We start from the raw sequence: 16,102 nt of genomic DNA, 5'->3' as shown, positions 1-16,102 counted from the left end.
CTGAACATCGAGTTCATGGCACTGTCTGCGGACGGTCTTAACACCCCTATGGTGCATAATAGGATGATACGGACTCATCGGTGTACAGGCGAGTCTGGGCATTGTATTTTTGGGAAATGCAGTGAAGGGTGAAGAAGTTTAGAGCGGTGGCCGGAGCATGTTTCTTTTTCGGAGTGCTGGGAACTACGGTCTTTATATGTATTGGTAGATACATCCCCGATGGGTGTACAGGACTGGAGCGAACTGTTGGTGTATATGAGGTTTCAAGCCGCGCAGTTCGTTGGCCGAGCCTGTCACTAAAAGATGGCTTACCTACTTTCCCACAATCAGCATACGCGCACAACGTAACTCCTGCGCGCCTAGACCGAGTGGTGAGAACCGCCCCGCCCTAAGAAACACCTCGGGTGACCGTAGCGATGGCTCACCGCTGTCCGTTGACTATCATATAGAGCTGGTCCGATAACCACGTTCAGATGCAGCCCTCGATTCCTGCAGCCTACCTGGCCGAGCAGATAACATCACGCGCCACTCAATCGTACGCTGATTATATAGATGGCAAAACGCCAATAGTAATGTTCCACTGACATTTGGCTAGTCTGCTTCTATTGGCAAATGTGATGACGCTGTCTATGCTGCTGCGACCCTTGCGGAAGCCAGGCGTCTATGCCGGGTATCTAGTTCGGATGCTAAAATCCCAGGCAAAGCGGTAGAGCCACATCTTTTCTGAGTTTCCCGAAATACACCGTGAGCGCTATAGGTCGGTAGGACTCCATCCCAATCGGAGCTCTGACAAGCTTGAGGACTGGGACTGCTGATGCAACGATGGCGCCGGCATCAGCTCCGGAGGAGATCGAGGCGCTTAAGTGGAAAGGCGTAAGTAATGGGCACGGCCGGCGTCTGCTTGTCTCGCGCACGATGGGGCGCCTACTTCAGTGTGCAGGCGGAGTGCATGCCAAATTTTGTACATATTCTTTCATTTGCGGGAAGTTCCTAACGACCTTGGCTGGTAGCACTAGGACTGGAGACACAGAAAATCGCTCAGTGAGCCTAGTATCGTTCTAGCATTAAAAATGCACTAACGATTACTGTACTCCCTAATGGGAAATTTGTCGCGTCGCGTATCTGCAGTAGCCCTAGCCTTCACCCTCAGGCCGCCCCCCTCTATTGTAATCTCCGATTCCGAAACGGCCGTTCAAAATTTCGCCAAAGGAATGATCTGGCCTTTGGCCCTCAGAATCCTTCTTCAAAATTCTCCCACCACCCCAATCGAGCTGGTATGGACTCCGGCTCATACGGGTGTGGGGGGGAACGAGGCAGCACACAGGGCCGCTCGAGAGCTTACCGTCCGAGCTGATCCTGGCCTCGAGCCCTTCCACGGAGCCCTATCAGCCCGCGACAGACTTGTTACCTTCCACGACATAACCTCGCACTACCACCTCTCCTGCCGGCAACTACCCCCCGCCGCTCCGACCTTCTCCAACGAAGAGGAACGCCTTGGCGACTCACCCAGACACACGTACTCCCCTGCCGATATCGACTTCACCTAATCTACCCTTCTTTGTACCCCAACCCTTTGTGCCCCGACTGCGGTTCCCTCAATACCCAAGAACACTGCATGTGGCAGTACCCCGAAAACCCATTCCCCCCTTTCACAGACGGAGAGCACTGGGTGAAAGCGTTGTGAAGCTCGGACCATGAGGTCCAGGCTAAGGTCATCCAACGAGCTGCAATGGTCACCGGCCGGTTACCACCGCGTGTCACCCGCCACCTAGACTAGCCCCCATGGGGCTCAAATAAAGTGTTTCTCTCTCTCTCTCTCTTGTCCTAGAAAGTGATCACATGATCAGAGAATGCACTGCGGCGCGCGCTACTCGCCGTTATCTCCCAGTGCATGACCGGCGCCGGCGAACGTGTTGTTGCCAAGCGTGTTTGAATTCTCACGCAAATGTCAAGTGGTGCGAATTCCGCACGGAGGTGTAGCGTCTGGCGTGGGAGGGAGTAAGAGAGGTGATCCCATAGCAGCGCGTGCCGTCCTCGATCTCACACCCTATAGCCAAACACTGCGATGAGCGTCTCATGCGGGCTCAACATACTGCCCTCCTCCACACCCTTTCGCCGCACTTTCCTCCACCATTTTCTTTTTGCCTTCAATCGTTCGGTTACCACGCCGTCGGAATCTCCACCGCGAAACCACAGTTGCAGCCGCCAAAGTGGTCGCTCACTAAAAATTGTTACAGAGATTTAGGAGCGTCAACCAGGAGCTCGTGCAGGAAAAGGAAGTAGCAGAGATGGAAAAGGCTTCTAAGAAATCGCAACGAATTGCGCGCAGAGCAAAAAAACAGGAGCGCCGGAGCAGGGCTCCCAAAAAGGGCACACACAAATACAGACAGGAAAAAGCAAATGAAAGTAATGCAACGTTTATGTTGGGCCAGCCGCATGTCCGAATGGCACGCTCATGCCTTACGGCTTCGGTTACATGGGGCGATGATTTCGTAGATCTTAAAGGTCTGGCGCCTGCCGTCGCATCTTCAAGGTCTGGAAACGTCTCGCTTACCGGAATACTGTAGAGCAGTTGGACGGCTTGAGCGGGTGCGGTAGCTACCTCCGACGGCCGAGTCACCCACTGGCGCCACGGGTGCGATAGCCTATCGCCAGCTTAGGCCTCGCTTAGAGGCATCGGCTCCTTTAGGAACAGCTTCGGAACGGAAGCTGTGGGTGTTCTGGAACAACTCCGCGAGGTCGATAATTCTGCGCCCGGCACCGGCAGGTTTTGTGAGACTGGCTGCATGCTGCTTTCCGGTCATTCTCGATCCTTCCGCCTTGCTCCCTGACGCTCCTGTTCTGGCCCTACTCGCCCGCTCTCCGCTCCTGCCATTCGCGCATCTCTGCCCCTCGCTGACGTTTTGTTCGCTTCGTTCCACTCTTCTTCATTACCCGCTTTGTCACCGTCGCCTGCTAGTTCTTTCACGGGAGGGGATGCTATTTCATTTTACAGCACTACCATCGAGTTTTAAGGCATGCGCCCGATAGCGTCATTCTGGGAAGAAAAGTACCAGGGCACTCTTCAAAGGTCGTATTAAATTCTTGCACGTCACCTGTACTGCGCAAGCTTGTGCTAGCGACCCGTAGACTACCCTCAAACAACGTGGCAGCGCGTTGTCACTGCAGTGGTGCTTAAGGTCTGCAAATGAGATATCAGCCATTAAGAATCGTACATCGTGCCTTAAAAATATCTAAATATTTTGTCACTGCCAGTATTGCTCAAGCTATCAAAAGTGCTTTCAGTGGCACCGTTTTGTAGCTTCCCCTTGGTAAAGAAACCGTTTTTTTTTCGGCATAAACTAAACCCGCATTCCTATGTGGTCCACCGCAGTTTCAATTTTTCGCGCGCGATTTAAGTCTATCATCAGCTACCTTCGGCAGCCCACACAATTTGGTCTCCTTTGTAGAACCCCACGATTTACACTCACCAAAGATCCAAAGATGACCAGAAACGTGCAAGGGAAGTTTGTCTCCACGCGTGAACACCCGGAAACAAAAGTTTTCAGGACGCAATTTCAACAATGTCAGTTAATTTCTCCGTTGCCTGCTGCCTAATCTCTTTAAACGCATATGGTGATGATGCTCTGAAGCCTAGTGCTTCGCTTACTAGCACGATTTACTAGCACGCTTACTAGCAAGCTGAGCAATCGACAGCAGAGAAATTACCTTTGAACGTCGAAACCACGCTCTGGAATCTTTTGACCTCGGCTGTACGTGGCTGGGGCAAAACAGTCACACCTATGTTGCGTTGTTCAGTTGGGAATGTTTTTTTACGCAGGAGATTCAGACAGTAGTTGGCTATCAAAAATATTAAATCCTACAGGCTTCAGCTGAAGATGCGATGTAGGACCCTTTTCTAGGAAGATCAGAGAACCTCTTCGCGCCTATAAAAGGAAATCACCATCGCCAGTGGCGAGATAGAGAGTCTGAACCTCTGCACAGCTCCTCTGTTTAGGACAAAAGTATTTCCCGTCACTCGCGGTTTCTTAGAAGGAGTAGGAAAGCACTCTGCATGTCAATCTGCTCTGAAGTATCTGCAAGAGCCATAGAAATGCTACTATTTCCAATGAGGTGCAGCCGTGGGTCACGCCGGAATAAACCCTTATCACGGTCTCACTCAGCAGTTGGGTTGTATCATTATTGACGCGAATGTAGGAAAGCCAACGTGACTATACAAAACGGAGCCATTACCCGGTCCGATCAATATAACGCTTGTAACGGTACTGAAGAAGGAGACGACATCACGAGGTCACGTATTCCGTCGGTCAAACTACCTTTGGAAACGCTACAGCACTAGCTACGATCGTTCCTCAGGACGATGAGAGAGTGCGACAGTATTTTTGTCGACGTGAACTTTTGTACGGGCCTTCGCCAACACGGGCATTTGTAAACTGGAAACGGATGCAGGCTGCAACATAATCAAACCCGAATACAAAGATACAGCACTGTCGACGGTATTTTGTTTAAAATATGATTGCTACCTCAGCAATTCAGAAGTGGGTCTGAAAAAAAAATCACGCCATATCCACGGAATGAATGATGATAAGTGGGGCGAAGCTCGAGAGGGGGAGATCATCGCTAACCGTAACTCTCCCGTGAAAGTTCGCCCATTACATAATTAAGAAAGACGTAAGACTGTGTGCGTACATTGTACAAATCTACTTTTATTTTCGGAGTCAATGCTCCCAGGCCCAGACCTGGTGAAAGACCCCGCGACATCGAGGACTACCCCGCACCTCCACCACAATTTGTCACGTAGGATGGGACACAACGGTATAAAGAAAGAACTTTTATTTAGGGCGAACTTTGTGTCCGAACAAGACGAGAGGAAACGAGCAAAGGTCCTTGCGTCTCGTTCGATCTCCGAGAACTATTGCCTGCGTTCGTGGCGTGATCTCTTGCGTGATCTCCCCCTCGCAGTGCACGTGCGCTCGCGCCTTCGTTGGCGAACAAAGACAAGCTCGCGCTCCCGGTGCCGAGTTTGCGCTGCCGGTTGCAGCCGGTTCTAGCGCGTGCAACGCGGCCCACTTTGCGACATCTCCGAAAGCATGCGGCGGTCACGTACCACGAGACACAAGGGATGGACAGACCCATGACTTAAGGAGCTTCGCCCCTAAAAACAGACGGCACAGTTAGGATGAGATATCACTTACCGACGAGTAAAAACACAGCAGTCGCGCATGCGGCCGCGCCAATGAGCTTGTACAACCATCCCCGTTTCGTTGGTGTCACAAACATGCTGTGCCTGCAAGGAAAATGATCTTGAATGTCAAATCCAAACCTTCATTCCTCAACGTTTTTAGCAATTTTGGGAGCTCGCACGCAGTCGGCTTGACTGTGTGGGTACCACCTCATGACAGGTTTATTATAAATTTCTACAGCGTGTCTACGGCAGTTCACTGCTCACGGCAGGAATATGCTATTACACGATTGTAAAGAAGCCCCCTAGTTATGCGGAAATATTTGTTGAAAACATGAATAGTTAAAAAGGAATTAAAACAGGATTAGTACACCTAGAAGTTACGAAGAAAGATTGAAACTGGAATACAAGCATCACTCACACACACACATAAAATAAACAGTGCCTCAGCTTCAAAGAGCTATGAATAGATTTTCCTAACTTACAAATGTTGTAAAATAACAACGTGTGTGCAAGAATTTCCGCACCACAATTTGTGCTTGCATATAAAATTCTGAAAAGATTGTTCTGGCTCATTTCATACTTCGCGTTATTTTTGACTAAGTTGGTGAGGTGCTTTGTAGCATTTTACCGTTTTTCGAAGAATAAAGACATTCCGAACAAGTATTGTTCTACGTGAGGAGTTAAGAATAGCCAATTTTATTACACGTTGTGAGGCGAGGGCATCCGATAAAGTTTTAGAACTGGCGCCTACAGCTGTTTTATGTAGTATGAATCGTTTAAATACCGTTGAATGCCGTTGTGCCCACTCGACCAGTGTCACAGTGGCTAATGCGGCAAAAAAATTTCTTCGTACGACGTAGGGTTTAGTTCTGTGAGGAGAATAGTTCGCAGTTTCGTTATGAACGCAACCGTGGGCAATACCTTGTTAGTGACCTTTCGATTATCTTCAGTCCACGGGATGTGTTTTTGGATAGATACGAAGAGTATTTTTTTTGCGGCGGCAAATTTCTATAATTTATGAATTCGGAATTATAGAAGCTTTCCCACCATTCACAGGTTGGTTTTATTTTGCCTGGTTTTCCCATCAAAGAAACTGGCTTGGTTCCGGTATTATTTATCAATGGCGCATACACTTTAAGCACAGCTTTATTTTGGAGGGAGTTAATTGACCCAGCCTAGTGCGGTTGAATGCAAAAATGGGTTGGGTGTTACCTGCATCTTACCTGCGCAAATAACATATTTGTTAGTCGTTGCTGTTTACAATATCTTTAGTGTGCGTGATAAAAGCGTTTGCCGAGGAATGTTACCCTGGTACACATCATATTTAATATAATTGAAAGTTGGCCTCCCCTCTATTCATAACTTGTTGTTCAGACATTTAGGTTACCGTTTCATTTTTCTATCACGGAATAAAATTTTTGTGGACAACGAAGCAATTCATGTGATGCAGTGAGTACAAAGAAATACTTATAATTGCCGATAGGGCGTAGTAGTATTGTGGGCGTCTACACTTTCTATCGGGGATGACGTCGTGCCATTTCGCGCTCTCCTTGTAAAGAAAACTGCTTGCACGCATTTTCTTCGAACTGTGCGTAGCCAAGTAGCGTTTCCGCAGTAAACCGTGAGGAGTCCCGTACCGCTGAGGTGCCCGCGTAGTAGCGCGCAGTTCCATTCGGGGACTTTGGGAAGAATATATCCGACCTGCTGATGATCGCTGACGTGGCAGACGCTTACAAATAAACTCTCTGTCAATATTTTCATGCAATGTTTCACGAGTAATGTTTAACAAACTTCTGTATCGTTCAAATCTCGCCCCTGAATAATAACTGAAATTATCTACGGAGAAAGGATAATTCGCCAAAGGTACGCACGTTCGTTGCCTATTCCGTTCGTTGAAACGAATCTTCCTCGCCATGGTGGAGGCAAATGTGTTCTTGTTACAATAAATTTTAAATGCAATCTTGGAAACTAGTGTACACGTAGGGCACAATTCCGTGGTAAGTTAGCCGCCGCTTATGTTTGTGGCATTGTGTAGGGTTCCTGAGGAGGCCTTCTTATTTATATGTTGGTTTCGCGGTACAAAACAATTTTGAACTTGCGAGTGGTAGCGGTTTAATAATTTTATGCGCGGAATAAGGCTGTAAACGATCTCCGCTCTCTTAAAATAAAAAAGAATTGCTCCGACATCAGCCATGCGCTCATACAATACGCGATACGTCAACTCTTCTGCTTGGTTTCATCGCTTCAAAGCACTCTACGACATTTATAAAAGCAGACTTTAATGTGTTGACTTAAGTGATCACGTCGTTCTTTACATGCTTCTAAGTACCAGCCCATTCTGACCTCGAAAGGAAAACAAATATTCTAACACAAAAAATGTGAAAATATAGATACGCAATTTTTGTGCGCACTCTAATACCTTCTTTTCGCCGTTACGTGCAGCTCTCGCTGCCGACGCATAATAATATTTATTCAAACATTTCGAACCATTTGCATTAACTTCTATGCTACGAAAGGGACAAACCAAAAACAAAAAAATCCAAAACTTAGTGATGCAATAACAAGCTTAATTAAATGGGATTTAAAAACAGCCTACAGGTTGGATTTACTGGCGCGGCACGCGTGCTGGAGTCCAAGCGCGTATGCCGCTAGGCGTTTGCCCAAGCGTGTGTGTTGCTAACGCGATGCCGCAGTGGTTACGTCGGACTCCGCGAGATGGCAGTATTTGTCCGTGCTCGGGCCCGAAAAAGCGTCGCACATGACTGCAGCGGGCTGTTCTATGTTCCAAACTATGCCCCACCGAGCACGAAGTAATACATCGACGCCAAATACTCTTACGTGAAGCAACATACCATCTACATATCGCCAGACACGGTTGAAATCGTCGCACGACTAGGCAGAACTGTAAAAACTTCGGAGCCTACGTATGCGTGCAACTGCGTGGCAGCGCCGTGCGTGATACACCGAGTCGCGTGCGTATGCCAGTGAAAGCCGATTGCCACTCAAGGTCTGCCTACCTGTTCAAGGCCAACAACAGAAATGTTGTTGCCGAGAATTTATAAGCGCGGAAGCTAAAGTTCAGTAAGTGGTTTTTTCAAAGAGTCGTCAGCGCTTGGGCCAGCTATACGCCTCGAGCTTCGCGATCGCTGCGCCGCCTGCCGCCGCTTTTCCTCGGCGCTTGCGGGAGGAGCGCTGTGTGGCTAATAGGGTCTCATGTAGTGTTTTGGTTCTCTTGCAGAGCGAAATGCGCAGCGAAATAAAGGAACGAATGTTTTTAGTAATCACACACACAAGCTGCGTGTTCAGTGTTCTTTTGTTTTTCCACTTCAAGGAATAGCTGATCACTCGGCAGACGCATTCTTTGAAGTACAGTGAAACTCCGATCATACGTTTTTCACCGGACCGGGAAAACAAAACGTAACAACCATAAAAACACAGCAGCGGGGAAACCTTAAAAAATTAACGAAAACAGTGGAGCTTTGACTTGCAACCATGTAGTACTGCAACATTGGCTTTTGAACATTAAAAACTCGAAAATGCAGGATTGCCGTTTTTCGCGACCAGTGGAAAACACCGCGCGTGACAATGCAAGGTCCCTAGCGATGCCGCCCCTTTTATGCGCTAGCTGCTTGTCAACTGCGTTTAGTGCGTCAAGATTTTGCTGAAGGGAAAGCCCCTCCCGCTTTCTCGACGCCAGCAAGGCACGACAAAGTTCGCTGTTGCAAGTCCAACGATGTGCTCAAAGCTTGAAGCGCACGATGACGACGAGAGCGCGTGCTGTTCTTGCGGGGGTGCTTTTATGGCAAATACGCACTTCCGGCGTTGCGAAGTGAAACTTTCGTTCTACACGCAGTGATGACGGTGATAGCATCACGTAACATAGGACCATCTAGTCGTAACAAATCACACCCGCGTACGGTTTAATGAAGTCCGTTCCGTGGCCAAGCCTGGCCAAGGCTCGTCAAACGTCAAAATGGCCGTCCGCGCATGTTGCCCGGGAGGGGGGGGGGGTTCGAAGTGTCAGGTTGCGACAAATCATCCGGGAACGTACTCTGAGCCACGACGTAAGTGAGGATTTCAATACAAGGAACTCTCTGTGAGCTGCGCCGAGACCAGCCGAAAACAACGTAGCAACCGGGAAAACGCAGCACTGAGGAACTTAAGAGCGGGTTTCTACAGTATACAGTAAGTTTACAAGGGATAAAGATGTCGTCGAAAGAGCATGGCACATGATAAGGCCCTCTGATATCACTTTGTGCTAGATCCTGCAGGCTCCCTGTGACGTATGACAATATTTCGTAGAAGCGTTTAGTAGCGCACGCGGATTACTCTATAAACACGTATCCGCACTAGTCGCGGAAGATATATGTAGCAGATACCGATCGCGAGCGCTCACCTCGCGACAAGCTGACCCAGCATTAAATGTCTAACACGAGAGTGTTTTATGCCGAGGTACACAAACCTCACCGACGCCATATTCATCACGGAAATGACATCATCAGAAAAAGTTCTATTGGCGTGGTGGCGCCAGGATTCGAGCCCACGATCAGTCTGGCCGCAACGGGAGGTGTGAAACCATGTAGTATGTGTGAAACACTCTGCCAACTGAGCCACAAAGTCATGCCCGGATAGCTGTACGAACGCAGCTTATGTCCTTTTCTGTAACTTCTCCATTGAGATGGTGCTGCCGTATCGGAGAGGTGAAGCGAAGTAGCGCGTCATGACGATAACGAGCGCCGATAGTTGGCGCCTTGATAGGGCAGCGTATAGCAGCGGAAGCTGCTGTGTTTATCCGTCCGCCGCCTATGTTGAACGCCGCTGCCGCGTTCCGCAAGCTGATCTCGCCCCAACGCAAGCGTCTGGCGTACACGCCACGGAGCAGGACCAGTGTGCTGTCACCTTTACCGAAGCGATCCGCCAGCAGAACGTCGCTCACCTGCAGGACGTCGCTCGCCAAGCACGCCCACAAGACTGCTGCGGACCCCCAAATCATGTTCCTTTCGCTGTAGGGGACCGTGGCTTCAAACGATTCACTAACAACCTGTTCGGTTTGGTTCGCACGGTTTGCGAGTGCCTGGGGTTTCAATCGGGTTTACGCAATGCTCCGGCGCGTTTAATCCAGTGTCTAATGTTGATGCGTCTAACGGTGACATACCGACGAAGTATAAGTAGCGATGTGCAAGTTCATATCGATGCCCAGTAAACACTGAAATGCTCCTGTGAGCGCACATTTTACTTTCGTGTTTTACTGATTCCTGTGAAAGAATGGTCAGCCACAGTGTGCTGATGCCAGCGTATAATATCAGATTATCCATCGCACTTACGTCGTAGAATTTTCGCGAAATTTATGCCAGACTGGCTTGCCAAGGGTAGTGATCAATATGTGAGGTATGAAGCGTAACTGGCGTGGTCAGGTACGAGTGCTTCGCTAGATTATGTAAGCACAAAAAACCACTTTACATCGCAGTGTAAAGGCGGAGCATGACCTTCTAAAGGAACACTGCTTACAGAGATACTGCTAGTGAATGTTCGGGTGTGGAAATACAATCACCTCAATGCATCTGCCGGCTTAGCGACACCGGTCTGTGACACATGCCTGGCGCACTACCACGTCAGAAACTTTTATACTCGCGTTAATACGCCACATGGGCGAAGAGAGTGTCTGCTTCACATAGATGTGTATTTCCAACGCATAGAATTAGTAAATCTCAGTTGTGAACGTGTCGCAAAAGCAGCGGCGACAGTGGTGAGCCAGCCGGAGACTCCCACGGCTACTTAGGAAACGGGCCGCTAGGGGAATTCTAGAGGTGCCCCTACAGGCAGCCTTCGAGGCGCATATATGCTCGGGAGATGGTCTCGCATCTAGTAGCTGCTACGCTGCCATCGCGTCTAAAGCGGCGTAGGCGGGAAACATTTATTGAAAGGCATTCTTTGGTATTTGTAGTCAACCATGCTTTAGACGGCATTTGTGGTGACATCCTTGGTCGCAGGAAATTGCAGTATCGGCCTCTTGCGGACCGTGTCACTTTCGTTCGCAGCCGTGGTTTTATTGTCCGGAGATGCCAAGTGCACGAGGGCAAGTAGAGCGCCACTACATAATATAAGTACGAAGAGGTTGTCCTCTTCTTCGCTGCGAGTGGTGGATGAAAAGTTATCATCAGCATCGTAGGCTTCCGCCAGCTATTTATCATCGACTCGAAGCAGCGGTGTCGGCATCTGCAAGTAGTCTCTGGAAGGAGTGGCGCACTGTCTCTATGTCTCCAATTATGCCATATATCCAATTATGCATATTGGCTTCTAGAGAATGCGGCGGCCGTGGTGACCCCTCCCAAGCAGGCTGGCTTTTCACCTTTTTTTTGTTGTTGTTGTCGCTGAAGCCATGGCGAGTGCTGAGGACGCTCGGCGATCGCCGTGGGCCCAGGTGCACGCGCTCACGAGCACTCGGCATTTACTTGTTATTTTTTCCTGCATCGGTGAACTACGGTTTGTACAACAGCTCCGCTGTTAGAAGGGGCGGACGCAGGGCCGGCGTAGACCCGACTGATTGACAGCCAGAAGCCCGGGGAGAGTTTATTAATTATAAAAAATTGCCTTCTCCTTTTGCGCCCTGGGCCCGAGAAGCTGCTGGCTGGCTCGTTTTGCAGTCGCTGGAACATAATGTTAAGTTTGCGATTTTAATCTGCGAATCGAGACTAAACGCTGTAAAGCAGACAAATATATCCTGTCTGCACAAATCTAAGCTCCCCTGCATCACCACTCATTCGACTGCTCGGGTATGCAACTTCATAGCCGCCCGTTATCGATCTTACACGGAGAAGGTCCCGAAACGAGCCATGCAAAGACAAGCTTCTGACTATAGAACGGTGTGCACAACAGTGTCGTGAGAGGCTTTTGTTGTCCCGTAACACAATACCTTCTATACACAGCTTGAGGGCTAAGCTGTTACGCGTCCTTAGTTCTCCGCCTTATTCAGGGTAAAAACTGGAACACAGACTGGACCACCCAAGCAGCAAGATGAGCTTTGTCGTTACCGCGCACTAACCAGTTTCGAGGTTTACTAGCACTGCTACGGTATCAGCACTGCCTCACCAGGTTGGGCCCGGTAACGCCCGTATGGGGGCAACGTACAATTGCCATTCACAGATGATTAGAAAACTCTGCGTTTCCTGGGAGCTTGAAACACCACGGGGGGTGGGGGCGCAGGTTGTCTGGTCCTTGCAACAGTCCGTAACGGACGAGAGCCTGGCCACTTCTCTTCGCGTCTGTCTTTAAGTCGAAGCTTTCTATGGCTAGACGAAATAAAAATTCGGTGGTCCCGTGCGTGAAGAAACGTCCTTATCCCAAACACAACAAGCATGCGTTAAAAAAAATTATGCACGCCTCCGTCTAACAACAACTGTGGTTTAACGCACAATTTTATCGTGACGACGTCATTGGTGGTCCTCTCGATTTGGACTGCGTTCTGACCATGTCGAAATACAGCACTGGGATAGACCCCGGCTTCATAGCACGAGGGACCGAGGTTAGATTCGGGCACCTGAAGCGTTTCTTTGTTTCACTTCACCCACTATCATTCATGAGCATCGCCAGAAAAACTTGGCTTTCCTGCAGGGCGTTTTGCATTACAGACGCCATGCGTGAGGACACTAAAGGTTCGCCTTTAAATGTTTCAGTGCAGTAGGGAAATGGATTGGATCCGTTTACCTATCTAGCACGCGCGCGGCTACCGAGGGAAGCACGAATCAATTGACAACAACAGTTAGGGCCGAGTGGCAGGGCGTGCCGAGCACCGTCAGCGTGGAAATGACGAAGACCATCGGCGCTTTGCTTCGGAAAGGGTAGACCAGGCGTCATACGTACAGTCATTCACAAATTAAATGGGAACACAATAATATGAACCACAACATAAAAAACTGAAAAATGCTGTTCGCACAGGCGAAATAATGGTCCGCTATTGGTATATTTAGCAAGCAACATTTCCCAACTTTGTAACTTTAATAAATACACGCGTCAATTCGACCTGCATGGTAAGACACCACGCTGTTTATGTGTTCTGGCTCAAATGTTCGTGATCCCGTTTCATTTGTTCATGTCTGCCCTTCCTAGACGCCGCGGGCAGTAAAGGTGGTAGAAAAAATATTCCACAAGCACGCAACGTATCATAAAAAAGACTTTAGTGAACCACAAGGAGTAACGGCAGAGCAAACACGGCCGCACGTTATATTTTCACTGGTTAACCATCTGTACAAGAGCTGGGGAGAATTTTTAAAGCGAAGCTTTTACCCTCCCGCGGATGTCATCTGTAGTCCACCCAAAACTGACTGAGGAAAGCCAACTTCGTATGCCGACGATAATGATCGTTGGTAAAATGAAAAAAATTAAAACACATCCCGTGCGCATAAGCGGACGTCGGTCCCTTGCGATATGAAGCAGACGCCTATCCCATCGCGCCGTTCCGGCATGGTCGAAGCAGTTTGGACTTGGAAAGGACCACGTTGACCGGCAAAATTAGCAAAAGAAAATGCCGCCCTCGTTTTAAATACGACGACCACCATAATAACCACCAAAAATAAGGAAGGTCCGCTCTCACCTGGTTTGGTTACGTAGGTGTTGGCCTTTATTCTGTAAAGTTGGGCGTTACCCCCACCCTGTTTTTTTGACAGAGCCGTAGTTGATTCTTTCCTTTTTTCACTTTTCGCCTTCTATGTTTTAGGACAATTTTGTGCCATGTTTCAATTATGGCGTTTCTCTATTAGGGGCGAAGCCATTTAAGTGCTGGGGCTTTTGGCGTCTCCGGTCGTCATCGTCATAATCGTCGTCTCATGTAGTCAAGGTGCTAAAACTCCAGGAAACTAGTTTACGCCTCAGGCTAGAACGCAACGCCTTCTAAAGAAACAACGGGATACTCGTTTCCGCCTCGTGCTACAGAGCTTCGTGCTTCAAAGACAGGAGACTTGTACAATAAAGCTGCATTCTTTTATCCGCAATGGTTTCATCTCCGTTGGCAAAAACGCCAAAGCGCAAAGAATACATTTATACGCTGCATGCTTCGCCCCTTCCCAGATTTTACGTTAGTGAAGATGGCCCTCGATTTTCTTTCCTTATATTTGAAAATCCGCATTTGCATAAGCCCGTTTCTGAACTGTTTCAGTGTCGTTTTTCTATTTATGGCAAAAAGCCTGGTTCTTCTTTCCTCGATTTACTCCACAGGGTACATATTTATTTCCTCGCACAGTGAGGAATTATCGCGTGATTTGAGCTAAACAAATACGGTATACATCTATTATAGTGTTCGAGAAATGCATGTATTATTACCTCGAAAGTGCCGGAAAATAAAAAATCGACCTTTAAAAGCAAAAGCGTCGCTACGTACAGTGAGCAGTCATGCCTGCAACGCTGATTACTGTACCCGCCTGTGTTTACAAAAACGCGTAAAAAAGAAATTTCAACTTTTTTGTCACCTGCTTCACACTGTTAACACATCATATGTATTATGACCAAGAGAGGGCTCTCTGACACCTAAGTTATACATTTTGCTGTGTAAAAAATTCCGCTGCGAATTACTTTTTTACTCTATTTCAAGTACCCTAAATCGCACAAGTATAAAATACGAGACGGGGTTTTTAAACACAATAGTCATAACAAATCGGCAAAAAAGTAAGGTAAAATACATATACTGGTGGCATAGCCACACAAATACATACAAAAATGCGCCAAAGAGTGTTCTGAAGAGACCTGTGGTCATATTGGGGCTAAAAAAGCAGGTTCAAAGCATTTGCAGGGTACAAAAAGTGCACTAAGCTGCGTAATACTACACAAAGTCTGTGCAATGCATGCGCTCATAAACAGTTTTTCAATGTAAATAAAAATAAACAACAAGAACAGAAATAAGTTTATTTAAGATCACTATACCCGATAAAGGGGAACACATATCGGCGAAAAAAATTTGAATCGGCCATTGATGCCATAACGCAGGGAAGTTGGTTATATTCAGTCCAAGTTTTTCCGGGAAAAAAGAATGAAAAAAATTAGTTGGTCTGGCAAAAATGTCTGCGACTTCATATGCGTGGTCGAAACGTGACCAGCGATAAGCTTGCGTTGAGATAAGTTGACAGGCTAAGCTAAACAGTGGTCGTGGTACATTTCAATAAATAAATATTTTATTGAGAAAGTAAGTTTTATGGAATACTTCAACAGCGGTGCATAGAACTGCCTGTTTTTTTTATTTCTCCGTTATACCTACAAAAGAGGTATTGCTACATGTTTTTCAGCGTGACAAATCAGCTACAACACGATTTTTTAATATAGGGCAGTGTACACCTATATCTCATTGTTACTACAAAACTAGCCAAAAATGCAGTCTGAAAGTGAAGCATGAAAAGAGAATGAATGTTTGAACTATGAATGCATTCTGGTAAAATTTTGCACAGAAATCTAATTTAACCTTTAGGGAAGTTGCCCCCTTCTCTACAGTACTAGATTTGCTCGTTAAGTATCGCAAAAAATACGGTGTGCGGAAAGCGCGTATGAGAACACCACGGAACCGTCTTACGGTCTGCAGGCAATTTCGAAATAAATGCGCTACATGGTTCCTACACTATACCAGAAGATTTAAATTGAGCGCTTTTTTGTTGCTTATCGAATGACGGCGCTACAAGCCCAACCGATCAGTTTCGGCTAAACGCATTCGCCGAAGCCACAGTTTCCATCAATTTGCCTAACAAGCCTCGACGGCGAAAAAGCGATATGACATATAAATGCATTGGAATTCATTTTCGCACCCTCTTAGTTTCAGTCAGCTGATCGCTTGGTGTATTGGTCAGCTTGCACTCGTGGCCAGTCACATTTGAACTGGCAAGCACGCGCTTTGTGAGCGTACCCACGTGCTATGATAATGTTGTAATTACGTGGAAATAG

At 47.7% G+C, this 16,102-nt stretch overlaps 1 protein-coding gene across 1 annotated transcript in view; it reads right to left on the bottom strand.

The window, feature by feature from the left end:
• The window catches only part of LOC144178066 (galactosylgalactosylxylosylprotein 3-beta-glucuronosyltransferase S-like), a 91,346-nt gene that overhangs the window by 30,372 nt on the left and 44,872 nt on the right, over nucleotides 1–16,102 (bottom strand). The window contains exon 2 of the mRNA XM_077705593.1: nucleotides 5,196–5,287. Coding sequence (XP_077561719.1) covers nucleotides 5,196–5,287 — 92 coding nt within the window. The remainder of the gene's footprint in view (nucleotides 1–5,195; nucleotides 5,288–16,102) is intronic.

Source organism: Haemaphysalis longicornis, unplaced genomic scaffold, assembly GCF_048455015.1.
Source record: "Haemaphysalis longicornis isolate Haplotype H1 unplaced genomic scaffold, Haemaphysalis longicornis Haplotype H1 scaffold_4, whole genome shotgun sequence".
Taxonomy (NCBI): domain Eukaryota; kingdom Metazoa; phylum Arthropoda; class Arachnida; order Ixodida; family Ixodidae; genus Haemaphysalis; species Haemaphysalis longicornis.
This window is presented reverse-complemented; position numbering and strand designations above follow the sequence as displayed.